Here is a 24,081-nt window from a genome sequence, read left to right on the forward strand (position 1 = left end):
AAGGCCTCCAGTCTACGGCCCGTTCAACAAAAGCCTCGCCGACGTCGAAATACTGCGGTATGATATGTTTTTAAAGGAATTGGAGTTTTTTTTTCTGTTTTCCCATGCACACCACCGTATTGAGTGCGCGCCTGCCCCTAACGTGTCTGTGTGTTTATGAAGCAGGCAGCTTCGAGCCGGCGTGGCACCACGTTTACACCATCAGACAATTCCAATCGTCCTTGTATGTCGAGAGCTTGTTTCATGCGCACATATCCCTCGCTCAGCGAGCCGATAGCTGACGTAACCTGCCTGACTTCTTATGGCGTTGGTATTCCATTGGGCGTATCGCTTTGTGCCTGTTGCAGATAAATGCAGCTACCCTGGCTGCACTATGGCATACAAAGGACCCTCGGGACTCTTCTACCACGTGCGCTCAATCCACCCCGACTGGCGGCAGGCGGAGAAGCCGGCCGAAGACGAATACGTGGCTAAGTTTGGTAGCAGCACGTGGGTCGCTCGTGAGGGCCAACCGTGGCCGCAGCATGCCACGGTGACCCCCTCATCAGCCTCCTCGACTCCCTCAACCGTACCGCCACCGACGGCGCCCTCCTCCTCGGTCGCCTCAACCGCTCTCCCCCAACCTATGACGCCTCCCTCCACTGCCGTTGTCACTGATCCGCATCCTGCTGGCCCGGCCCATCAGCCCTTATCGACCACGCCCGACGCACCGCTCGACACACAAAACCCTTGATGTCCATAAAATTGCCACTGGCAGTCACCCGAGACCTTTCCCGGCGCTCGATCTTGTCCCTGTATCGGGGCGGGGTGGGGGGAATGGTCACCCGCATTCGGATCATATGACGCCATATTTCGTGAAATCGAACCAAGCTGCAGAGGCAATTTACTTCCTACAAACATCTTCTTGCCATTTGTTCCGCCTCAGCAGGCATCGACTGCCCCCGCTCGCCCTCTCCCGGGCTTCGATGCAAAATTCTCCCTCCCATCCATCTGAATGTCCCTTCATCGAACTTTGTGCCTCCTTTTTCCTTTTTTAAAAATTTTTTTGATCTCTCTCTCTCTCTCTCTTTAACTCTCTGTGGTAGTTGTGCTTTTCCTTTCTTTCTCTCTCTCTCTCTGTTTCTCTCTTCATCATCATCTCTCCCTAATTCATCTCTCTCTCTCTCTCTCTCTCTCTCTCACTCTCTCTCTTTTAGTTGGCTTCTGCTTGAGTTGCTTGAGAGAGAGGAGCCGTGTTGTTGTGTGTGATCTGGGGGTCTCCGACCTGCGCCCTCGAGTTGGGCCACGCGTATAAGAGCAGGCGTAGGCCCTGCTCGTTTTGCTTTGGCGCCGAAGAAATCCATGCACCTCTGTGCCCTAGACTGATCGCCAACATGGCCGCCCTTGAAGAGCTGCCCGCATGGAAGGTGAGCGTTGACGCCGACTGATGCGTATCTCGATGAGCCCAAGAAAGCATCGAAGTCACATATGCAACATGTACCTCATTCCGCTGATCGTGGCAAACGCAAATGCAGACAACCATCCGCCAGCGCCTCATCGCGCGCGACCAGAGACTCCAAACCTTGGCTGCCTTCATCCGCAATGGTAGCCGTTTGCGCCTGGCCGCAACCCGCTCCTCCAAAGCGCACCCAGAGAGAGCTTGCTCTCAATATGTATGATCGATGCTGCTGTCGAATAGAAATGCGGCTGCGCGAACAGTGCCGCACGCTGCGTAGCGATGCCGAAAAGGCTCGTCGTGAAGTTGTAGAGGTGCAAGAAGTAGGTGGTGATTCCCCCTCCCCTGTCCACGGATCACGGACGACAGTAGGCTCGCTCCTGTATTGCAACAAGCCATGCTTGTCTGATTTGAGTTTGATCCGACTTTGCCGCGCCATTGCTCCCCAGCGGTTTGCCGAAATGCGCCGCCAACAGTCGACACTTGGCGCAACTACCAATGGAACAGAATCGCATCGGCGCGATAGTAGTACCAAGGTCTTGTCCAATGATCGCTTGCTTGCGGATCCGGACAACGGCTTCTGACCAACCGTGTATGCCGCCCATTTGCTATTTGTAGCACGTCTCGCGTCTTGAGAATGAAGTCAATGACCTCAACGCACAACTTGTCAAACTTTATCAAGAGCGGAGTGAGGTGCGAGGCTCTTAAGCGCGCACGCTTGGCTGTGGCACGAATCGCGCTCGTAAAAAATTTCACCCGTCGCATGCGCCTGTAAATGTGCGCAGGCTTCGAATCGCGAGAATGAAGCCCTACGCCATGCCCAACGCCTGGCCGAACAGGTCAAGGATTTGCAGGAACAGCTCGAAATGGTTGAAGCGCAGCGTGATGAGCGCGCTGATGCCGTGAGAAAGCTTCAACAAGAGATCAAGCAGGAGGTGCGATTACGTTTGTTCCCGCATGGACATGAAAAAAGTTCCTGTCAAAGATTGGCTGCCTTTTTGTGCCCTTATAAAGCGTTGACTGTGCCAATGCATTCATGAACCTCTGTGTAGCGCATCAAGTCACAAACACTTCACGACGAGCTGGTGGCTCTCTCGGTAAGCTGCACACTTGCTGCACCCAGCTTGGGAGACCTTCCACAGTAACTTGGCTATTTGTCTGGTGCTTGCTTGTGCTGTAGATGGAATTCGCGGCGGCCGCGAACAAAGACGAAGAAGAGGCAAAGAAGTACCAGGCCGCTGTCCGCGAGCGTGACGAGCTGGTTTGTAATTCAAGCCCTTAACACCCGCTCTTGATTGATGTGTGGCCGCCCTGAAGCTATCCGCCCACAGCATTGAGCAGTCAGTTCACGATGATGTTTTATTTGGGCCCGCTTACTCTGTTGCACAGCTGGCCCGTGTCATGGAAATCAAACAGCAGCAAGTCAATCTTCAAAATGAGCTCAATGAAGCCCTTCAGCGGTTCGTCGGCCACCTTTGCAACCTGCTTGTGCACCTTTGGATCAAACCGAGATTTAAACGTTTGTTTCTTTCTCTTGCTCCTTGTATAGAGAGCGTCAAGCGCGCATTGCCATGGATATCCAGGAAGCTGCTCGAGAGATGCCCACCATTGACGAATTTGCTTCGACATCAACGCCGTTTCTCAAAACAGGCATCCCGAGCCGGGCTGCTCATCGCTTGGTGAGTAGGCCAGGCGCATGTTCTTGCCAAAATTTGATCTTGATTTTGGCCAAATCAAACTTGCTGCGGTTGTGTTAATGCACGACTGGTTTGCAACGGCTTTTTAAAGTTGTTTGAAAAAGCAGCTGGTATGCCACCTGACTCGTGTGTTGCCGTTGCCCATGTCAGGATGCTCACACGAGCGAGGTCCACTGTGCTGCTTGGCATCCAAGTTCGGGCTCGTTTGCCACTGGTGGGGCTGACAAACTGGTTCGAATTTGGACCAAAACTGGTGAGCTCAGCAATGTGAACCTTGAACTGTAGACTGCTGTCCCTGCGCCCATGTTATTCTCTGTATTTGATGGCCTTCTCTTGCCTCGTGTCAGGCAACTGCATCAGCACGCTGACGGGACATAGTGGAACCGTCATTGATTTGGACTACAGCCTGTCTGGCGAGCACGTGAGTGCCGTTGACGCTGGTTGCAGCTCTCGTGTTGCCAACCTGATCATCTACCCTCCTTATCGACTCATCGCTGTGCCTTTGCTCAACTTGACTCCCCTCCCGTTTCTCTGTTGCTTGGTTTGGTGTTTTGTTTTGTACTTTTGGACGCGTCTTGATATGCGGAAACTGGTGACAGCTGGTGACAGGTTCAAATGATAAGAGTCTGATGGTGTGGCAGTTATCAACCGGCCGCAGCCTGGTGAGCAATTCGCGTGCGCTGCTTCCACATGGCATCCTTACTTTAAGCATATCTTCACTTGCCCTATGCTTCATCATGGTCGTGCACCTAATACCCCACAGCACAAGCTGACCGGACACAGCGACAAAGTATATGCCGCGCGCTACCTAGACTCGACGCATGTCGTAAGCAGTAGCCAGGACCGCACCATCAAGGTCGGTACCTGATCCGTCGACTGCGATCTATGGGACGTTTTAGGGGGCATGCCAGCTTTGCTTACCATGACTGGCGTGCTTTCCCTTAGGTCTGGAACACGGTGCGCGGGATGTCAGAAACGACGTACATGGTGGCCTCGACGGCTCTGCATGTGGCTTGCCACGAGGCCTCGCGCTTCCTAACTGTTCATTTTGACCGCAAACTGCGGGAGTGGGACACTCGCGTGCGAAGCAAAAAGCCTCAACGTGAGGTGGCCATAGGGCATGAAGACCCCGTTCACTCGCTCACGCTCTCGCCCGACCGGTGCGTGCATGGGCCTGTTGTGCTCTGCTTGTGCGCTGCTTTTTGGTGAATGTGCCTGTGTTGCTGCGCGGGGAGTGGTGTGCTGATCAACAACCCTTGCGGGTGTTTGTGTAGGAGCAAGGCCTTGGCAGTGGGCAAGGATGGAGGCATTACCATGCTTGACCTCTACAGTCTTGAAGTGGTGAAGAAGTTTGGCCCTCTGGAGGATCGCGGCAGCAGTGGCCCTGTGGCGATGAGGTACAGGCGGGGCTACCATCTCGTCACGGCGCATGTTCTACTTCGAGCTCTTCGGCTGGTTCAGCACGTCTCATGGTGCGCTTGTTGTAGCGCGCTCGGCGATCATATTGCACAGGGCACTATGCAAGGTCATGTACATCTTTGGAACGTGCGCTCCAACAGCCTCGAGTCGACACTGCGCGACAACGCCCACTCGTGCGTGCATCTTGCCATTCCCTCCCATGCTCACCTGCCGACACCGAACGGCGTCCTTGCGGCCAAGTGTTCAAATGGCTCATGCATCTGTGTTGCATTGCAGGGGCCCTGCGATGGCTTGCGCTTGGAGCCCGGATGGTGAGGCTCTGGTTTCGGTCGGCCGTGACGGCAAGGCAATCGTTTGGGCGGACGGTTGAGATGCTATGTTTGCGACTTTCCCGTGGCGCCCCTCCTGTGTAATAAACTTGAATTGATGAGATACAACACTGGTACTGTCACAATAACAGCCCACCTGTATGGCCTGCGTGTGGTCGTTGACACTCGGTCCACGGCCAGGCATGCTCCGTGTGGGCCACAACAACCGTGTTCTTTACTTAAAGAGGGGCGTACCTGCAAGCCCCAGTTCGGTCAGTGGTACTGTACTGTCAATGTTTCAATAAAGGAGTGTTGGCCCAAAGAAACACGAGAACACACGCGGGACACTCTCGGTCACCGACCAAGAAGCAACGAGCACCACTGCGCACATGCACACATAAGCGCCCTTGAGCTGACGCACGACCAGAGGCTCGTGTCATGACGCCAGATGTTTATAAGAAAAAAAAAAAAAAAACCACAGGAAAAAAATAGTGAGAGAAATTAAAGCAAAATTAGCGATTAATTACCCAGAAATGACATCCGTTGTTCGACGTTCTCATTTTTATTTGAAGAAGCGATAGCTCACAGACTGCGCAAGATGGCAGCCAGCTGGGCCGAAGCAGCGCAGGGGAGTGCGTCTCCGACACCGCAGGATGAAATGGCTCCGCGCCCTGCACTGTGGCTGCCCAACAGTCGGGTTAAAGAGTTGGAGGCACGCTTGGCTCGACAGAACGGTGTCCCACAAACTGCAGAGGAATATCTGGTTTCTGTTCGGTAATGACCCTGAGCGCCCCCAGCCAACGCCAGACGGGGTGTGACTACATCGTTGATCAACGGCTCACACGATCCGTACTCGCGTGTTGCAGGCTGCAAGCAGCGGCCATGGACAATGTCTTTGTGGCACCCGACCCGGTGGTTGTTGCGAGTACCACATGCCACGATGGCGCCAGCACCCCGACGTCCAGCGAGCCTGCAGAGCATAGCGCTCAGCTCCCGCGTCGGAGGCAACCGGCTCGGCGCTGGCAAGCTCGGGTAACAGCCGATTTCTTTGCTGCTAGCCGGGTATGTCATCAGACTGAGTCATGTTGCTTGACGTGCTGGTTACACGAGTGGCACCCTGTTTATCACTCACATCAACGGCGTTCAGCGTGCTGCAGAGCTGCGAGCAGCGTTCGAAAGCGCAGGGACTCCGACGACCGTATCATGGGTAAGTGGAGGCTCGACATGTACCAATAGGGGATGAGCGGCGATGATACTGTACTCGGACTGCTCATGTTTGACATTGCAACGCCTTGCTCCGTGCACTCAGCCCAAGCCCAACAACCACGAGGCATGGCGTCGCAAGTGTGAGGGAGTGACCAAATCTACCGCGCCAAAGTCGGGACCTGCAATGTCAGCGGACGGCACAGCAGGGCGGGTAGATGGTGCTGCCAGCGAGTCGTGTGAACCCGCTGCCAAGCGTGGTAAGCGGGAGGAAACACCCGATCCGGGTCAGTCCTCATGGAAATGCAGCCACGCGCCCGTGGGCATCCAGCTCGAGCCGCCCAAAGCACTCATGCGCGTCGCTGATGTGCTCCCTTCATCTTCAACTTAGAGGGCAACCCAGGGGTGGAAGCAACGCCTCATCTCGAGGCTGCGACGCCAGATATCAAACAGAGCTTTCCTATTCCCCGGCTTAAGGAGCTAGCCCACTACCCCCAGCCCGTGGTCGGACAGCTGTTTCATCACTTGATCGGGTGGCTGCCACCGGCGTCAGTGCCAGCGTGGACCTCCACTTGGCTTTACGCAGTGTTGACTCTCTTTGAGCGTGACTTGATGAATGCCACTTGTATGGCGTCGACGCGTCGTCTCTATCGGCGACTTGACAACATCCTGAAGGAGGAGGTGTGTGTGTGTGTGTGTGTTTGCGTTCTCGCTTCCAGCCATGCATTGGGCCCTATGCCACATGCACAAGGAGGGGTAGACCTGCGCAGGCTGACGTGCATTTGCTGCTGTGTGTTTCCTCGTGTCATTCACAGAGCTGCCCTCGCCTTGACCGGCAACGGGCCCTAGTCCTACAATGCATCGTTGGTTGTTGCTTTGGTCAGGCTGATCTGTGGGAGCAGACGCGGCGACGTTGGCCCGCCTCACTCGAGCCACTGGCTCGTCCTGCACCAGATGCAACTGTGGAGACCCTGGCAGTTGTGCCTCCCGATGAAGCGGACCAGGGTTTCATCGTTGTGGGCGGTGGAGAAGTCTCGGCGACTTGATGATGCTTTCTCCAGGCTTGAGTTGTCAGCTTCTTCGCGAGCGAGCGAGGAGCAATGATTGAAGTCGAGGCCACAGTGTGGCGCTTTTTTTTTTTTTTTGTTAATTTCACCATGCTCGTAATCGAAAGCAATCAGTGTGGTGTTTGGACACGCGCGTGTGCGTGGCAGTCGGTAAGGATAAGAAACAAGGAAGGGGAGGGGGTAGGAAAAAAAAAAAGAAAGAAAAGATGGGTGGCTTTACATGGACTTTTTCCGCTGATCAAGACTGAACCCTCCTGGGCCCAAGATGGTGATCATGAGCAAGCCACCCATGACGGACACTGTCTGAAAGAAATCGTAACTAATACAAACACCATTCAAGAAGGAGCAGGCGGCAGTGAGAGAGCGAGCTGGCGGACCGAAGTGCAGAAAGAAACATGGGCAGGAGCGGCAGGAGCGTACATCTTGAAATCAAAAGTGTGGCTGCCTACGCGATAGCTCCAGAAATTATTCAGGATCATGTTTTCAACAGCCAACAGGAAGACCAGGGCGGTGGCAGCCAACTTGGTTTCAAACCCAATGTACACCATGATCAGCAGGGCTACACGAGACGGAAAGTCAATCAAAGATGAGTTGAGGGCAGATCCGGGGGTGGGAGGGAGCGGGAGGGGCGCAAAAAGGGATGATTCTTACCAACGGCGATGAGCTCAAGGAAGATACGCAGCCATGAGTCAAATTTGATCAGGGGCACAAACATCATGCCAATCAAGACACGACCCGCGAGCTAGAGGTAGATACGAGAGGGCACTTGGGCAAAGTGAACCAGGCTCAAGGGTGGCAGACGTTCAGGTATAAGCTAGGGTTGGGATGAGCGGTGAGCGTTTTGCCATATGTACCTGCAAGACGTTACTCTGACGTTCCTCCTTGGTTTCCATGCCGGGCAAAAGGGCGAAGACACGCTTGGCCTCGGAGCTGCCCTCGGCCAAAAGAAAAAGAAGACCACCCGTCACGGACACGCTCCTATGACACGAAATCCAGCCCATAGTGCAGCGACATGAGCATGGCCATGGTACAGGCGTGGCGCGCACGGGTGTCAAGCTACCTCACCGGACCAGGAACCGGAAATCCCACAAAACCTGGTACATGATCATCTACACCGGGACAAGTGTGAGTCTATCGGTCGGGGTTGGGGTTTGATATGGAGGGCCATGGCACACTGACCTGCAGAATCACGACTCCAAAGAGGCAACCGACGGCAATGTTGACTTTCTGACGCATCAGGATCATGGCCGCAGGACCCAACTGCAGTCATGCATAGCAGGCCATGGGGATGAGGGCGATCGCGTGGTGAGAGCGAGTTGCAAGACCACGAAAACGCATCGGTGCTCGGGCGGGCTCGTGGACTAACCTGGAGAACAAGGTTGATGATGATGAGCGAATATGCGATAAAGCCACCACAATTCCAGGAGTTGCGCACGTAGGTTGCTTGGTCGTTAAACTAGATCAGAGAGGGGAAGCAAGGACCGCCATGAGCAATGGACAACTGATACAACATCAAGAACCTGCTGCACCCTTCCCCCCGCAAAATGTGCGCCCATAGCATAACACAAAAAAGTGAGAGGGAGGAGCGGTGAGATGCGTGGGTGCTCAGACCTGGAGCAGCATGCGAAAGCCATCATCGATAAAGGTGGCGAGCAGCATGACACGTGCGACGGGCTTGAGGGTCTCGCCATACTGGCAGCCATGAATTTTGCAAAGAGCGTATTACGAAAAAAAAAGGTCAAAAGGCGAACGGGCTTTCATGGGCAGCATTGCTCGCCGTGCACGTGGAAAGCGAGGGGCGGGACGGCAAAGGCCGCTACTTTTGGAGGCGCGAGACGAGTCAACGAGTGAATTCAAAAGCTTGTTCCGATCGCGCTTGACCGCATGGCGCCTCTCCATAAATGCACGTCCACGAAACCCCACCTTCCCACACACTGATAGACAGATGCAGAAGGAGCAGAAGCAGAGAGAGAGAGACNGAGAGCGCGCGCGCGCGCGCTCCCACTGCCACTGCCATTTCTCGTACCTTCAACCGCGAGAAATCGCAAAACGAGAGAGAGAGAGAGAGAGAGAGAGAGAGAGAGAGAGAGAGAGAGAGAGAGAGAGAGAGAGAGAGAGAGAGAGAGAGAGAGAGAGAGAGAGAGAGAGAGAGATGTGCAACGTCAACGTTGAACGAAAGCACAGCACGTGAAACGAGTGACCATATCAAGTTAGTCACTCAAAGGTCGAAATCAGTGAGAGTGACTTCATTGTCAGCCGTTTTGTGCAGCTTGCCCTCTTGTTGATAGAGAGTTGAGTGGGAGTGAGGCACGGAGCTCGGCCATTCGCTTGCTTTTTGCTGATGTTTCAGAGGTTGGTATCAATGTCAGCCCCACAGCGTGTGTGCATGCGTCACGCGCAATGGCAGCGCCGCCGGCGGCGGCGGCGGGAGAGACAGACGGAGAGGCACGGGCAGGGGGGGGGGTGCGATCAGAGGAGAGAATCAGCGGAGGGGGGGGGGGTAGAGGGAGAGAAGGAGAGAGGGTTCGAGCGCCATATGTGGAGAAAATGGACTGAAAATGGCAATGCGTTCGCGTTGTTTGTCGCCTTGAGGGCTCACGGACGGGCGACATGTGCGTGCATAGGTCTTGGCAAAGTGTGCGGATAGCCACATGTTCTTGAGCTCGGCCCTGCTTATCCGCCCTGCATCCCGCACCTGGTGTCGGCTGTCCTTGCAATTGGCGGCAGTGCAGCGCCACCGTACGGCTGGCTACCGCGACACTCGACTGAGCCTTCCTTCCTGTTGGCCTCACGGCATCACCACCCGGACCATGGCTCTTTTTGGCATGCAAGCCCTGCAGGATCGCCTGAGTGAGGTGGGTACGCACCTGCATACTTTAGCCATTGAAATGACTTGCCTCTCTCGACCTGACCCCGCACTGGGCACTCGCGTCCTCACTTTTAGCTGTTCAACGGCGGCCAAGATGGCGAGGCCGACGCGAGCCCTTCGCTCCTGTCCGACATTACGATTCATGCAGCCATTGAATACATCAATAAACATCAATGTATGGTGTGAAGCTCGCCTGCCTTGTGATCGAAGCAACATGGCTCAGCCCAGTACCAGACCCACCGTGCTTATGCTACCCTTACGCGATGCAACCCTCACTCACCGTCTACCGTTTCCCTGACACCACACACAGGCAAAAACGTTGTCACTATGGCCGGCGCCGGCATCTCGACTTCAGCCGGCATTCCCGATTTTCGGTCTCCAGGCACAGGCCTCTACGACAACCTGCAAAAATACGATCTGCCATATCCAGAGGCCATCTTTACTTTGGATTACCTGCGCTCCAAGCCCGAGGCCTTTTTCACCTTGGCCAAAGAGCTCTATCCTGGCAACTTTGACCCGACCCCCTGCCACTACTTTATCAAGCTGCTGCAGGACAAAGGCGTCCTCTTACGGCACTACACCCAGGTTGGGACCATGTCCTTGCGATGATGTTGGGCCTCCCTTATCTTCTCAATGACCATGTCCATCCTTGCGCGACCGCGTCGGGATCCCCTCGCCACGTAGAACATTGATACCTTGGAACGGGCTGCGGGCGTCCGTGATGACTTGCTCGTGGAAGCGCATGGCTCTTTTGCCCAGGTACGTACACTTGAAACTTGCTGCGCCGCACATGGAGCTCATTTCGCACATGGAGCTCATGACGCACCTGCTTTATCGCCTTCTTTTTGGGTACGGGATCTTCGTCCCGGGCATTTAGGCGGCGTGCATCGACTGCAGTCACCGTCATGACACAGAATGGGTCAAATCACAAATTGACAAGGATGCCGTGCCACGCTGTGAAAGCTGTGGGGGCATTGTCAAGCCCTCCATCGTTTTTTTTGGCGAGGTGTGCATGGCCTCTTCCTGATACGCTCTCCAATTTGCTAGTCCTGCAAATATCTCATTGCCGCTTGACTCGGTGTCCTGTGCAGGATCTACCTCGCCGATTTGGTCAGCTTGTGAGCGAGGATTTCGAAAAGTGCGATCTTTTGATCGTGCTCGGTACTTCGCTCACTGTTCATCCCTTTGCCGGCTTGGCGACCATGCCCAAGCCCGAGGTACCACGACTCCTCATCAATCGCGACAGTGTTGGCGAGCGTGACATCCTCAATCCCGATGGCTTTGACTTTATTCGGTGCGTTTGGTATTTCCATCCAATCGTTCTCACCAGACCTGCAGCACTTGGTCAGCGTCTCACCTCATCTGTCACGGCTGCGTTGCCAACAGAACGAATCGAGATGCGCGTTATTTGGGATCTTGCGATGACGGGGTGTGGCATTTGGCTCGCGGCCTAGGGTGGGCCAGTGACTTTGAGGCCCTGCTGCCCGAAAAATGGCGCGAACGGGCACCGCTGCCTCTGGACCCGACCGATCGCTCCTCAGCCGAGGCCAAGGGTGGCGATGACCGCAGCACAGACACCGAATACGAAAGCGAGGCCGAGGCAGGCGTGAGCAGCAACGGTGGGAGTGACACCGAGGACGACACCGACGCAGCACGGCATCGCCAAGACGTGATCAATGCCGTGGCCCATGTTGAGGCCACAGTCATGGCGTCTGAGCATGAAGCCCAGCCTGCCAAGGACTAGGCTTGATTTGCGAGGACGGCATCTTACATGTTTAAAAACGCCATCAAGGCTTGCACATGGCAAGATTCACTTGCCGATGGGACATATCAATTCTCGTGTGTTAGGTGTTAGGCGGTGTGAGAATTAACACCATGCGAAATTCCATCGATCTCAAGGGTTCAAATCAGTGTTTGGCAAATCGTTCAGTGTCAATTGCTTGCGCCGGCGTCATCTCACATTCCTGTACGCGGCGAGCACAAAGCGGGGTAGAAAAGGCAGAGAAGCACGGAGAGAAGCTGCGAAGAGAGCAACGACGAAGGCATCGAGGAGAGCGCAAAGCAAAGAAAAAAAATATACACAGTAGCAACAGCGGCCGCAGGTGCAACTATCTTGTGAGCGATTAAATGCATAAGCCTCCTTCACGTCTGGGCAAGGCAAGAAATGGCAGTTCAAAAAACCAAACAAAACACAACAACGGCCGTACATAAAGGTGTGCAAACCACAACAAGAGGGCACGGGAACACGAGACCGGGGGATGGATTGGTAAGACCAAAGACAACTAGATGCCAGGCACAACCATGGTGCTGGCCACGTCTGAGCTGCCCACCACCTAAGTCAAAAACGAATCAGGTATTGTCAGCCTCGAACACGGCACTCTCTGGCAAGGTTGCATGGGGTAAGCGTGGCAGACGTACGGCGCAAAACTCATCAAAGGACACCTTGCCATCACCGTCCTTATCGGCGTAGATGATAGTCTTGTCGACAATCTGCGCCCAGAACAAGTGTCGTGCACTGAGAATTCCACAGAAAGGTGCACAACACGTGTCGACACTCGAGCCTACCTGTTGAAGCTGATCATCCTTGAGGTTGGTGCCCACCATCAGCTTCAGGACGTAGAAGAGCTCGCCATTGGAGATGAAACCATCTTTGTCGACGTCATAAATCTTGAAAGCAACTGTCATGGTGGCACAAGCCGGATCAGGTGGCTGTCGAAGCAAACCAGGGCTCTAAAGCGTGATGGGTTGGTTGGGCATAAAAGACGCCAGGCAAAGCTTACACTGCAGCTTCTGATCCCGATCTCCGTCCGTGGTGAAGAGAGAGATGCCCTTGATAAACTCTGCGATACGCACGACGGGTGATGGACAGACGGCCGTGAGCAAATTTCGGTCAAGGCGAGAGGAGCAGCAGGGCACTTGTGTTGGACATGATGCTTTTAGCACCTTCAAAGTCAATCTCGCCATCGCCATTGTCATCAAATATCGCAATGACACGCTCGACCAGCGGGTTTTGCTGAAGGGCGGTCACTTCCATGAACTCTGCCACGGAGAGCGTGCCGTTGCCATCCCTAACAGTACGTGGCGAGTGTCAGAATCATCTCGAGGTCACCACATTATGAAACCAAGGGCAGGGAGATACGCGCACGGACTTGTCGAGTTTTTTGAAGCGCTTGCCAAGACGCTTGAGTTCATCCTCCGAGACTGGAATAGGTTGGCCCAGAAGGGACGCGAGTCATGAGCGAGGCTTCGGGGCAAGGAAACGAGCAAAGGAGCTGAAGACGGTGGCGTGACAAGACGAACAATTGGTCATGGACTCGAGGTCGTGCAAGTTGGGAACAGAGTTGCTGGCACCCTAAGAAACGTGACAGGCAAGGTACGACGGTCAGCTGTCCAAGCGTATCATCGAGGCGAGTCAAGAGCCAAGGGTGATTGTGCCTGTGCGTGAGTAGGCGGCCAGCTGAATTTGTTCTTTCGTATCGGTTGCTCAACCAGAGAGTTGCATGGGGCAGCGCAGGCGAGTTTCAAAGGGACAAATGCGCCAGTGCACAAAAAGCAAGGCGGTCTGTTGGATTAACGTATCCATCAGACCATCGCCCGATCCTCTTGCAACACGGCGCAGTGGGAGGCTTCTGGCCCACGAGTCAATCAGGCCTCACCACCCCGATTCGACCAATGACGGCGTGTCGTTGGCAACAAGGCAAAGCAACCCCACGATCATCACAACTGTGACCCCCAGCTGACTGACGAACATCCAATGACCAGGACCCAGGCCTGAGCAGCCGTGCCAGATGCTCAGCATATCAAACTCACCATCGCGTTGGTTCTCAGTACGTCGACTGCAACGGTGTTCACACGCGTGCGCTGCCGTTTCTCGACGACGCTCACACAAAACAAAAAAAGAGAGAGAGAGAGAGAGAGAGAGAGAGAGAGAGACACAGAGAGAGAGAGACAGATAGAGAGAGAGAGAGAGAGAGAGAGAGAGAGAGAGAGAGAGAGAAAGAGAGAGAGAGAGAGAGAGCGAGCGAAAAATATAATTATTTTGAAAAGTCTGATTGTAATCACACTTTCACCTGTGAGAGAGAGTGTGTGTGGTTGAGTCGAGTTAACACGATCCCTCTCTCTCTGCGCGAAGATGTGGTTGGTTCTGGTTTAGATCGGTCTCTTAGGGCTTTTCGGTGCTCTGTCTCAGAGTGTATGACAGGCCAGTTTTTCGCTGAGACAAGCTTGAAATAGTGGTGGCTGGTTGTGCGGCTTGCTTACGGTGGCAAGAAAAGCACGAACCAAGACGGATATGAGAAAAAGAAGGGCCAAACACAAATACGGTCGGACACAGGGCACCACGGGGAAAAAAAAAAAATTCAACACAACTACTTGTCCACCCAGTCTGTAATCACGTCGACGAGATGAGCAGCTTCGGGGCGCTCTTCAGGGTCAACCCGAATGCACATGGTGGCCAATTCTTTGAGATGACTGTCGGGTACCAAATGCCAAGCGACCTGAGCGCCTTGAAGCTGCACGTAGTTGACCTGTGACCTAGGTGTCCCTTGGCCGAATGGAGCTCGCGCTTCATTGGCACAGGCGTAGGCCGCACACCCAAGCGCCCAAATGTCCATCTTATGGTTGTAGTTTTGATGCTGGAAAAACTCGGGTGGCCAGTAGGGCTGTGTGACCCATGAGCACAAAAAACAAAAAATAAAAAAGAAAAAAACAAAAGAAACGCCCCGCACATGAGATGAAACAACATGCACCCTCGGTATCAGCTCACGGTGAGAGTGCACGCCTACCTTGGAGCTGATGTTAAACGTCATGTTTTCTGCACAAACTCGCGCCAAGCCTGTACACGCCCATTAATTTCGTCATATTGAGAAAAGCACCAAGCGCAGAAACTAGCAGACGCCAAGATCTCAAGCTTGTCAAGCATGGCCTCCCTCCCATTCAGCAAGCGGCGCTTTGATAAGACAAGGGCGAGCAAGCACGGCGCAGCCCCCGAGACGCACCAAAGTCACCTAGGACCGCGCTGTCCCCAGATTCGTAGTCTGGTAAAAAGATGTTCTGTGACCCATCAAGAGGCAAGCGAGCAGCGCTAAGCATGGGGGCAAAGGACCAGAGTGCGAGATCCCACGACCATCGCAAACAAAACATGCATCCACAGACCTCAATCTTGACATCACGGTGCACAAAGTTGCGGGCATGCATGTAGGCAAGGGCCTTGCAGGCAGCTCGAAGGGCACGGAGCATGAAACCATGGTCGACCTTCTTCTTGTACGTGTCAATATACTATACAACGTCATTCATGAAATAGCACCACGAAAACAGCTTCAACCTGCCGACCCTTCTCCTTGCCCACAGGGCACAGAAAACAGGCAGGCAAGAATACCTCGTATAGATCGCGCCCCGGGTAGAGGCGCATAACAATCACAAGATCATCGCCAGGGCCCGAGTGAAAGGCGTCAAAGATCTGAGTTCCATATCACACGTGTACGAGCAGAGGATTGGGCCGTTAGCTCATGGCAGCATAACCAGACGTTGGTGCTCGGTTGTGGTACGAGGCTTGCTCGGCGCGCTGGGCTGACCTGAGACACGTGAGGACAGTCGCGGAGTTGCCGCATCATGTCGAGTTCTCGTTGGATGGCTTCCTCAGCCTTGTCGCCCGCAGACAGGTTGGATATAACAGTGTGCCAGGGTGCCCACTTGACGGCCAGCACGACGCTTGGATCGTCTCGAAGGTGAGCCCTGTCATGAAGCGATACATGGGTGTAGTGAATTCGAGGCTGTTCACGTCGCCGATGTACATGCGCGAGGCGCAGCTGTGCCAAACTCACTCATAGACCCGGCCATAGGAGCCCTCCAGCAGCAAGCCCCCCACATCATACTTCTCGTCGCAGTCCTCCGTAGCTGCACAAAACAACAAGTGTACGCGCATGAGAGTTCATCAGTCCGCCAGCTCAAATCTCCTTCCTGCATGTTGGCCCACGCCGCAAACTCACCATCGCTGGCCGATGCCACGAACCGTTCCATTGCGATGCGAATTGTACCCCACCCTCACTCCTTATCTATTTCTACTGTTAATGCACCCCTTTGCAACACCACCCGAGCAGCCCCAATGGTGGCGGGCGGGGAAAGGAAGATCTGCCGCTGCCACCGCCGTCGCGTCTGCTTTTAATGAAGACTATATACGCGAACACAGTGACAATAAAATAAACAAGCACGGGAGTCGAAAGCAGTGAATGTTTTAAATTCTTTTTGAAAGGGAAGCAGTCATGAGCCCTTCTCTGTCAGATTGCTCTGTCATTGCCCTCTCTCTGCAGATAAGATCATGTCAAAAGCGTGTCTCTGGTTTAATTGAGCTTATGCCTTCAATTGTGCGATAGAGTTTCGTTCAATCGTTCATCTCTCTGCATTTATCTGCTTCTTGAGCCATTGTCTCTGGTCTACAAGTCAGCCTCGCCGAGGGTCTCTGCAGTGGCCCTCTGGGGCTGCTGAAATTTTTTTTTTTTTTTTTTTTTGGCGGGAGCAGCCGGACCACGACGAGAGGGTGAGTGCAGCAGGTGGCGGCAGGATTTGGGCTAGCAGGCTGCATGAATGGGGTTTGAAGTTGACGTGACACAGGGCAAGAGACTCGGTAGCGCAGGTGGGAAGGGTAACACGGATCTTCATCGTGGCTGACTGGATCATGTTTGGCGCGCGCTCGCGCGCTCGCGCGCTCACACACACGCAGAGGCGCGCACCCGTATAGGGGTGAGCGAGCCACGGACTTGTCGCTCGGGAAACAATTAAAATGGCATCCCGTACGGCAGCTGACTGGTCAAAGGAGGAGGTATGCATCATCTCCTGCCAGCTCGGCTCGTGTAGGGGTGCAGGATCATGTCAAGCGCTGTTTGACTCAACGCCGGTTGGGGAAAATTCCGCCTTGCCTCGCTTGACGCTGGTTTTAGGTGGCCCTCTGGCTGTGCCAGCTTCGCCTTGATGACCACACAGCCGCTTTTCGTGCTCGAAACGTGGACGGGTCCCAGCTGCTTGATCTCAAAGAGCACGAGCTGGTGCAATTGGTGGGTGGGCCCCTTCATCCGCATCCCCCCCCCCACCCTACTGCCTCGGGGGGTTTTTAACGCCGCTTGACCCAGGATGCTATTTTCTCAATCACCTGACCCGACCATTTGCTTAGCGACCAGCCCAGCCAAAGCAACGGGCAGTCATGAGCCCGAAGATCAGAAAGACCGCGTTGAGGAACTACAGGTGCGTGTGAAGCTTCACTCAGAGAGCGACAGCGTGCACACAAACACGTTAGCCCACCGACTCGCCTTGCCCCGGCTCTCGGCCCTCATTGCCTGCCTGCGCCCGTGGCCATGTCTTGCTAGGGCATCTTTCCCAACCTGCCCGTGGAAAGCATCGAGCATTGCCTTGACGTTGCAAACGACTCGGAGAGCGTAATCAACATGCTGATCGCCATGCAGTTTGACCTTACGCGTGTGGAACAGCGTGGTAGCGCTTCGGGGTCCGCCCTCGCGAGCAGCACCGAGGAAGCCCACGCCCAGCGAAAAGCTTCAAGTGCGCTGGTTTTGCCACGAAACACCCTGCCCATGTGGTCAAGCAAGCTCATGCTCTTTCGTCTCGCGATCACAACTCCATGTCTTGCCCACCTCTGTAGGCCCCGGCAAATTGGTGGAGGGTGCCTCAACCACAGAGAGCGTGGTAGATGATGACGAAGATGACGACCACTGGCACAGCACGGTGTGTGCCTTTCGTTCTGGGCAGGCATTGGGTGCAACACTTTATGGCACAACCGCTTCAGTTGACTTAACACCATGTCGTTTGCTTCATGTGGCTGGAATACAGCCGCACTTGAGCCAAGGACCATCCCGTTCAGCCTCCATCATCAAGCATGTAGCCAGTGCCTACAGTGTCGAAACAGACAAGGTGGGTTATCACGCTTCCATGCTTGCCACGATGAGCACCTTGCATCCAGCTCACAGTAGCGACTCGATAGCTCGCGGCCCTGGAAGACCTCTTCCCAGAGGTCGACGTGGACCTGATCGGCTATGCCCTTCACCTGGCCCACGGTCAGTAGAAGACCAAGGCTTGACTTGTTGTCCTCGTGCCTGTGTTGCCAAATGCGCGTGGTCACACGAGCCTTGCCACCACGACGCAACCTCCCGTTGGTTTCCCACACAGGTGACGTGGACGACGCCTACGAGCAGCTGAGCACACTCACCAATCCAGTTGATATGATTCGTGCGCGCTCTGAAACGTTGCGCCGTCCCACCTTGTACGCTTCAGCAATCCCTGCTACTTTGATCATGCACCCAAGCTGACACACTATGGGGCCCTTCATGCTCATTTTCACCCCATTCCATCAACGATCGCCTTGCGGATGGTAGGATGCTGTCTGATGGCGATACCTTGAATAAGGCGCTCCGCCGACAGTCTCTGGGCACGACAGAGCAGACTTACATGACCGTTACCCGGTCTGGGTTTGATGACGGCGATCTTTACGAGGCCTCGACCCCGCGCCTCAGCAAGCCCCGCCAGTACGCGTGTGCACCGGCCAACACCAAATGCACCCTCGTCGTCTTGCGCACCACACACTCACTTGAATGCTCACTGGCCTTGGTCTTGTTTCAGCACGCTGGCCGGCTCGTTTCGCTCCGAATCGGCCGCAGAGGAGAGCGAGGCAGACGACAACGAATGGGCTTTGCTCGCAGAAGGTCGCCTGGTATGGCTGACCAAGCTTGCATCGCGTGGAACTGTAGGCGATAGGTTTGTTGACCCCTCCAACTGTTGTTTGCACCTATAGGCGCTGACCATGCAAGACATGCCTGACATGGCGTCAGATACTGACGATGATGAGCGTGGCGCTCCCACACCTGATGAGGAGGGCTGGCGCAACATACGTGCTTCAACGTTGCGGCGTGTGTCAAGCGCCTTTCCCGATATGGACTTTGACTCTATCAAGGTCGTATTGGACGAGCACGAGGACGAGCCAAACGAGTTCCAGACAGGACTCATGCGAGCGCTCGAGTTTGATGCCGACTATGCAACGCGAAACTCAGGCCCCGCTTCGCTGCTTGCTACCCCCGAGGTCCCCCGCGAGAGCCGGAGGGCGTCGTCTTCAGGCTCGCTCAGTCTACGCCGAGCGTCCACCCTACTTGGGGTGCAGAACGTGCGTCTTTTCGTGCCTTGCACACAGTGATCCTTGTGAAGCACGGCCGGCGGGGTGCTCGCTCACTTCATGCCCCGTTTTCAACGTTAGGATATCTTTATCAACGATAAGCGTTGGATCAATCGCCCCGATGTCCGCGCCAGCGGCTTTGTTGAAAAGCTGAGCAAGACAGAGATCAAACGTCAAGAAGTGCGTTGGTGTCGCCACAAGAGCATTTTTGTTCAAGATTCCCGTAACTTTTGGGCCACATGGGTACTTTTATGCCATCTGATGCCGGAATGTTTGATTTTGGCTGCAACTATGCTATGTGTAGGCCATGCAAGAAGTGATGACGTCCGAAGAGGCCTATCTCGAAGATGTCAAAGCTCTGCTTGACCTGTTTGTACGCCCCTTACATGACTACATTGGTACCTCAAAGGTCGCGCCAGAGCCGGTTGGCCGTTTGAAAACATTTGTCCGAACGGGCAGTACGCGCGCACGCAAGCAGTCAGACAGCAAGCATTCGATCGTTGGCGCGATTCCGCCTCGTACCTTGCATTCCATGACCAACTCGGTGACCGCCCTTGTCGAACAGGCCACCAAGTTCCAACATGTCAGTCTTCACGCCCTCAACCGCTATTGAATTGTCGGCACCATTCAACTCTGGAAAGACCCCCCTTCCCAAAAAAAAGACGAAGAATGAGCAAACAAGAGCAAGAGTCATTTGGGCGCACAAAGCCTCACCCTTTTATTCCTATATGCGTGGTCCTCCTGCTGGCTTGGTGTGCTTGGCAACTCTCAACTTCGTAGGCATTGCAGAAGCGCCTGTCTGAAATCCCAACGCCTTCGATCGCGGACATTTTCGTAAAAGTCAGCACTCGGTTCAAACGGGTGTTTGCCAACTACTGCACGACCTGCTTCCGCCTTCAGGTCTGGTAATTTGCTTTGCGAACGGTATCAACGTGTCGCCCTGTCCGACCACGAGCATTTGACTGTTTTCCTGGCTATATTGTGGGGAATGGTGATTGCAGCGTTTGCTCGAAACGCACGGAGACGCCCTCAAGGGTCTGCTCAACAAGGCCAGTGCGGCACCACAGGCGCGAAACCTGCCCATTGGTGCTTTTGTGCTGGCACCCATTCAACGACTAGCACGGTATGGGCACTCCCGTTTGGCATGCGGTGTTTTGACTCACCGAATGCTTCATCCCCTTTTGATCACTCTCATGGGCTTTGTTTTGCATGCTCAGATATCCCTTGCTGATCAAGGCGGTCCGTGACCGCACGGACACGGGCAACCCTGATTATGACGTGTTAGACCAGGTGGGAGTGTGGGATTGGCTTTTTGTTTGGGCAGCGCTTGCGGCTTTGATGTTGAAAGAGCTGCTCAACTTGTGCGTACTGGCTCCTCACGGGGGGATGGGGGCACTGCATAGGCTTACGAGCAATTGACCGCTTGCGTCAAACACTGCAATAACCGACTCGAGGTTTTGGATCAGTATCACGAGCTGAGCAAGTTGGAGCGTGTGCTTGATTACGGTCGTTTGGAAACCTTCATCCGGCTGCCAGCTGGGTAAGTCTGTGACGTGAACTTGAAGGCCTTGATGCATGTCTGTTTTTGGAAAAGCGCGCAGCGTGTACAGATGAATGCATCGGTCACGTGCTCATGACTTGCATTCATGATAGACATCGATGCTTGCAAAAGCGTGGGCCAGTCAATCTAGTCCTGGTAAATGACAAGGGCAAATACATCAAGTCCAAGAAACTGGAGCTTTTCCTCTTCAATGACCTGCTGATGTATGCCAAACCAGTGAAGCATAAAAGGTCGCCGGGACAAGTCTACTATACCGTGTATAAACAGGTCAGGCCTACTCTCTGAGACGTCACTATCTGAGACGACAAACCACGGACCCATGTTGGTTGTCTGATCCTCGGCTTCCATGGTCTTGGCGTTTTCTAACGTTTGCGCGATTTGCCTGGTTGGATTTGCTGCCCACACACACACGTAATCACATGAAATCACACATGCAAACACACACACACGCACGCACCCACACATGCACATGTTGTACACAGGTGAATCGCTCCTTGGTAGAGGCGGGTCCCGCGACTGCTTCTTTGGCATTTGCAGAGATTGCAGCGACGGTGGCCAAGGAGGAGCACGATCAACTTATGGAGATCTTGATATTTGGTCCCCAAGTCGTGCGACTCTGGGTCAAGTGTCCGAGCGTCACGGATTGGTCAGTGGACATGCGTCTGGGTTGACTTGAAGAAAGTTGAGCAGCAGGAGTGGCTAGACTGACCGTTGGCCTTTTGCGCGATTTGCAGCATGCGCTGGTTGGATCTTTTCGCCATCCACCAATCAGAAGATGCCGGCGACAACACCTATGCTTCCTGGGATTGTCCCATGGCGCGTGTTGTCCACTCGTACTCGGCGCGACATCGCGACGAGCTTTCCTTGCGCAAGGGTGATGTCGTATCCATTCTGTGTCGGGACAACGGTGATGGCTGGTGCAAGGGCATGCCCAAGGACAGTTCATCCAATACGCCCTACGCCAGTTCTGGCTGGTGAGCCATGCGCTTCGGATGAAAGAAAACGTGTTTCTGGTCTTGTGTGTGTGTGTGTGTGTGTGTGTGTGTGTGTGTGTGTGTGTGTGTGTGTGTGTGTGTGTGTGTGTGTGTGTGTGTGTGTGTGTGTGTGTGTGTGTGTGTGTGTGTGCGCGCGTGTGCGCGCGCGTGCGTGTGTCATTAATTCTCTCTTTCCCCTTGATTACGCCTCACCGTGGGTTTGGTTGCTTGCATTCACCTTGGCGACAGGTTTCCGGCCTCGTGTGTGACCGAGATTGACAGCGTCCACGAGCAAGCAAAAAAGTACAAGGCTGAATATCACCACATGAACAGTCCTGTGACCAACAGTTACAAGTAAACGATCCATGGTGTGGCATTCAGGCTACTGATTCGACCGACTACATCACATCCTTCATCTGAATGTCCTGTGGAGCACGGGGCATTGTGCCAGCGCAAATGGGGTCCTGACTGCAGAGTCGCATCTCAAACCAGCTTGCCTTCTACTTTTTGTTCTGGCTTACATTGACATTAACTTTTAATCGATGAACGTGCGCTGAACATCATGTGAAGGAAGAAGTGGAGCGAAGTAGGTAGCGGAGCAACGCGTCTGACAGAGGCAAGATGTGTGCATTGGCTTTTGAGATAAGATGAATTTGTTGCCTCCGCTGAGCACATGATTCAAGGCAAGGCAGAGAGATATTCAATGAGCTATTTGGCTACGACTGGCGCACGAGGCCGCCAGTCTCATCGCGCCAGATCCATTCATACCAGAAGAACATGATTACATCAAAACAGAAGTTAATTTTATCTTTTTCCTCCAGCTCCATATCACGATGGACTAAGCCATTCAGGCGTTCAAACATGACGCGGGCAATGCCTTCAAGTATTCCAAAGCAGAACACGATTATGGCCACTGCGCGGCAAGCCCCGGATTGAGTATCAAGGTATGGCAGGATGACTGTCTGGGCGGCGAAGGGGACGGCGGTGGAAATAGAGCAAGGGCTCGAGCCAACGTACCTGGAAAGAAAAGGATCATCTTCAATAGCTTAATTGGGCTGAGCGGCTCGCCGTAGCGCTGTCATATAGAGCAGTGCAACACAGGTTCACGGGGGGCGGCGGGTATGCACCATCACGTTGTGATTTGAGTGGGATGCATCCAAGGGAGGGCGATCGAGGCTCGCGGCAAACAAAAAAGCCTGACCGTTTTGGCTCGGTGCTGTGCGGGGTTCCGGCGACGTGCATCGTTGGGCTGCGGGTGATCGCCCGGCAGAGAGCTGAGGTCGGCTTCGCCCGACACGTTGAGTCTTAGGACTGCGGCTGTCGACAGGCAGCGCGGCGGCAGATGGTGAATGTATGCAGGGTTAGAGTGCAAAAGAAGCGCTTGATCTTCAGACGGGCCTCAGCGTGATGCAGTTGGTTGGGCCGGAGGCATGTGAAGTCGTGCGTGCCACACCTTTGGATTCTTCGCTGAGCACCAGCAAGGCTTCTTCGGTGGTGCTGTAGCCCAAGCTGCGACCATTGACCTGGGAGATGACATCGCCCACCTAAGCGGAGGGGGAAACACGAACATATCATTGTCTGCATCAATCCACACAGCGTGTTGCACATTGCATTGTAATCGGACAGCCACCAGGGGCTGAGCACGGTCACGGAGCAGACGGGTTGAAGGAGAGAAAGCAAGCGGACCTGAAGGATGGCGCTGCGATCAGCGGCTGAGCGGGGCCGAATATCGATAATGACGACACCAGCGGCATCGGGCAGGCAAGCAATGGCAATGCCCAGCTCCTCCTCGGGCTTTTTCTGCACTTCCACAACGACGGGCGGACGTCGCTGCCATGTTATCTTCACAGCCGTCGTCGTGCCTTCTGAAGAGGCAGGCAGCTTGACGCGCTGAGAGCGTAGTGCCATCGTGACCAACTCGCCTCCGAAAACAAAGTCAGCCCTCCTCCCCTCCTAATCAACACGTCACCAACAGTCCTCTCGCCGCCCAGCCTCGCCCCTCATGTCAATCACCAACTACTCTGCCCCGCCCCGCCCCCCTCAACGAGCACAATGGAGTTTGAGAGAGAGAGAGAGAGAGAGAGAGACAGAGAGAGTTTGAGAGAGAGTTTGAGAGAGAGTGAATTGAAAAAGTTTTAGAGTTTGAGAGAGAGTTTGAGAGTCTGAGAGAGGGAAAGAGTTTTAGAGAGAGGAGAGAGTTTGAGAGAGAGTTTGAGAGAGAGTAGAGAGTTTGAGAGAGAGAGGGCTCTTTGCGGATCGATCGGCGGCGGCGGCGACGGCGCTTTTGGGGGAGGGTGAGCTTGTTGTTGTTGGGGGCGTTGGCGGCGTGCAGGCACAGCCATCATGGCGATGGTGGATGACTTTGCTTCGGTGCTGCGC

General features: G+C 54.4%; 7 protein-coding genes across 7 annotated transcripts; 4 read left to right on the forward strand and 3 right to left on the reverse strand.

The window, feature by feature from the left end:
• Positions 1-373: 373 nt before the first annotated feature.
• MONBRDRAFT_11495 (uncharacterized protein) lies at positions 374-733 on the forward strand (the record flags this gene model as incomplete). The annotated part of the gene is made up of 1 exon (XM_001749260.1): positions 374-733. The coding sequence occupies one exon, from the start codon at positions 374-376 to the stop codon at positions 731-733; it is 360 nt and encodes a 119-aa protein (XP_001749312.1).
• A 640-nt stretch (positions 734-1,373) lies between these two features.
• MONBRDRAFT_28879 (uncharacterized protein) lies at positions 1,374-4,866 on the forward strand (the record flags this gene model as incomplete). Its single annotated transcript, XM_001749261.1, has 15 exons — positions 1,374-1,406; positions 1,515-1,584; positions 1,679-1,758; positions 2,054-2,128; positions 2,221-2,370; positions 2,488-2,532; positions 2,616-2,696; positions 2,825-2,895; positions 2,985-3,114; positions 3,283-3,385; positions 3,480-3,553; positions 3,896-3,988; positions 4,078-4,292; positions 4,407-4,529; positions 4,620-4,866. 15 exons carry the CDS (start codon positions 1,374-1,376, stop codon positions 4,864-4,866), a joined length of 1,590 nt encoding a protein of 529 aa, XP_001749313.1.
• Positions 4,867-7,210: 2,344 nt separating this feature from the next.
• Positions 7,211-10,002, reverse strand: MONBRDRAFT_34074 (uncharacterized protein; the record flags this gene model as incomplete). The annotated part of the gene is made up of 10 exons (XM_001749330.1): positions 7,211-7,448; positions 7,550-7,688; positions 7,781-7,871; positions 7,984-8,107; positions 8,195-8,238; positions 8,309-8,389; positions 8,496-8,585; positions 8,741-8,821; positions 9,156-9,346; positions 9,825-10,002. 10 exons carry the CDS (start codon positions 10,000-10,002, stop codon positions 7,346-7,348), a joined length of 1,122 nt encoding a protein of 373 aa, XP_001749382.1. The 3' UTR covers positions 7,211-7,345.
• Positions 10,003-10,325: 323 nt separating this feature from the next.
• On the forward strand, positions 10,326-11,742 carry MONBRDRAFT_28881 (uncharacterized protein; the record flags this gene model as incomplete). Its single annotated transcript, XM_001749262.1, has 5 exons — positions 10,326-10,583; positions 10,683-10,757; positions 10,876-11,004; positions 11,090-11,292; positions 11,385-11,742. The coding sequence occupies 5 exons, from the start codon at positions 10,326-10,328 to the stop codon at positions 11,740-11,742; spliced, it is 1,023 nt and encodes a 340-aa protein (XP_001749314.1).
• A 356-nt stretch (positions 11,743-12,098) lies between these two features.
• On the reverse strand, positions 12,099-16,168 carry MONBRDRAFT_34076 (uncharacterized protein). Its single transcript, XM_001749331.1, has 16 exons — positions 15,986-16,168; positions 15,821-15,893; positions 15,572-15,731; positions 15,376-15,456; positions 15,153-15,275; positions 14,996-15,050; positions 14,783-14,832; positions 14,495-14,659; positions 13,809-14,120; positions 13,299-13,350; positions 13,148-13,199; positions 12,942-13,066; positions 12,779-12,838; positions 12,564-12,676; positions 12,417-12,488; positions 12,099-12,331 (listed from the first exon to the last, which is right to left on the reverse strand). The coding sequence occupies exons 1-16, from the start codon at positions 16,014-16,016 to the stop codon at positions 12,281-12,283; spliced, it is 1,575 nt and encodes a 524-aa protein (XP_001749383.1). The 5' UTR covers positions 16,017-16,168; the 3' UTR covers positions 12,099-12,280.
• Positions 16,169-16,776: 608 nt separating this feature from the next.
• MONBRDRAFT_34077 (uncharacterized protein) lies at positions 16,777-22,258 on the forward strand (the record flags this gene model as incomplete). The annotated part of the gene is made up of 21 exons (XM_001749263.1): positions 16,777-16,815; positions 16,934-17,051; positions 17,164-17,234; positions 17,357-17,546; positions 17,647-17,729; positions 17,835-17,915; positions 17,986-18,058; positions 18,171-18,264; positions 18,377-18,526; positions 18,621-18,711; positions 18,793-19,158; positions 19,249-19,347; positions 19,472-19,591; positions 19,948-20,067; positions 20,169-20,290; positions 20,385-20,457; positions 20,571-20,707; positions 20,821-20,995; positions 21,211-21,374; positions 21,463-21,702; positions 21,952-22,258. The coding sequence occupies 21 exons, from the start codon at positions 16,777-16,779 to the stop codon at positions 22,058-22,060; spliced, it is 2,715 nt and encodes a 904-aa protein (XP_001749315.1). The 3' UTR covers positions 22,061-22,258.
• A 160-nt stretch (positions 22,259-22,418) lies between these two features.
• MONBRDRAFT_11502 (uncharacterized protein) lies at positions 22,419-23,610 on the reverse strand (the record flags this gene model as incomplete). Its single annotated transcript, XM_001749332.1, has 4 exons — positions 22,419-22,664; positions 22,904-23,019; positions 23,156-23,246; positions 23,389-23,610. 4 exons carry the CDS (start codon positions 23,608-23,610, stop codon positions 22,419-22,421), a joined length of 675 nt encoding a protein of 224 aa, XP_001749384.1.
• Between the last annotated feature and the right edge of the window lie 471 nt (positions 23,611-24,081).

The sequence above is a fragment of the Monosiga brevicollis genome, genomic scaffold (genome assembly GCF_000002865.3).
Source record: "Monosiga brevicollis MX1 MONBRscaffold_29 genomic scaffold, whole genome shotgun sequence".
Lineage (NCBI taxonomy): Eukaryota > Choanoflagellata > Craspedida > Salpingoecidae > Monosiga > Monosiga brevicollis.

Excerpts from the sequence above, each read along its gene's own strand:
- MONBRDRAFT_34076 (XM_001749331.1), bottom strand. The coding sequence starts at position 16,016 with ATGGAACGGTTCGTGGCATCGGCCAGCGATG. Across the intron at positions 15,276-15,375 it reads CGGGGCGCGATCTATACGAG|TATATTGACACGTACAAGAA; the intron begins GTATTCTTGCCT and ends GACGTTGTATAG. Across the intron at positions 14,660-14,782 it reads CGTTTAACATCAGCTCCAAG|CCCTACTGGCCACCCGAGTT; the intron begins GTAGGCGTGCAC and ends TGGGTCACACAG.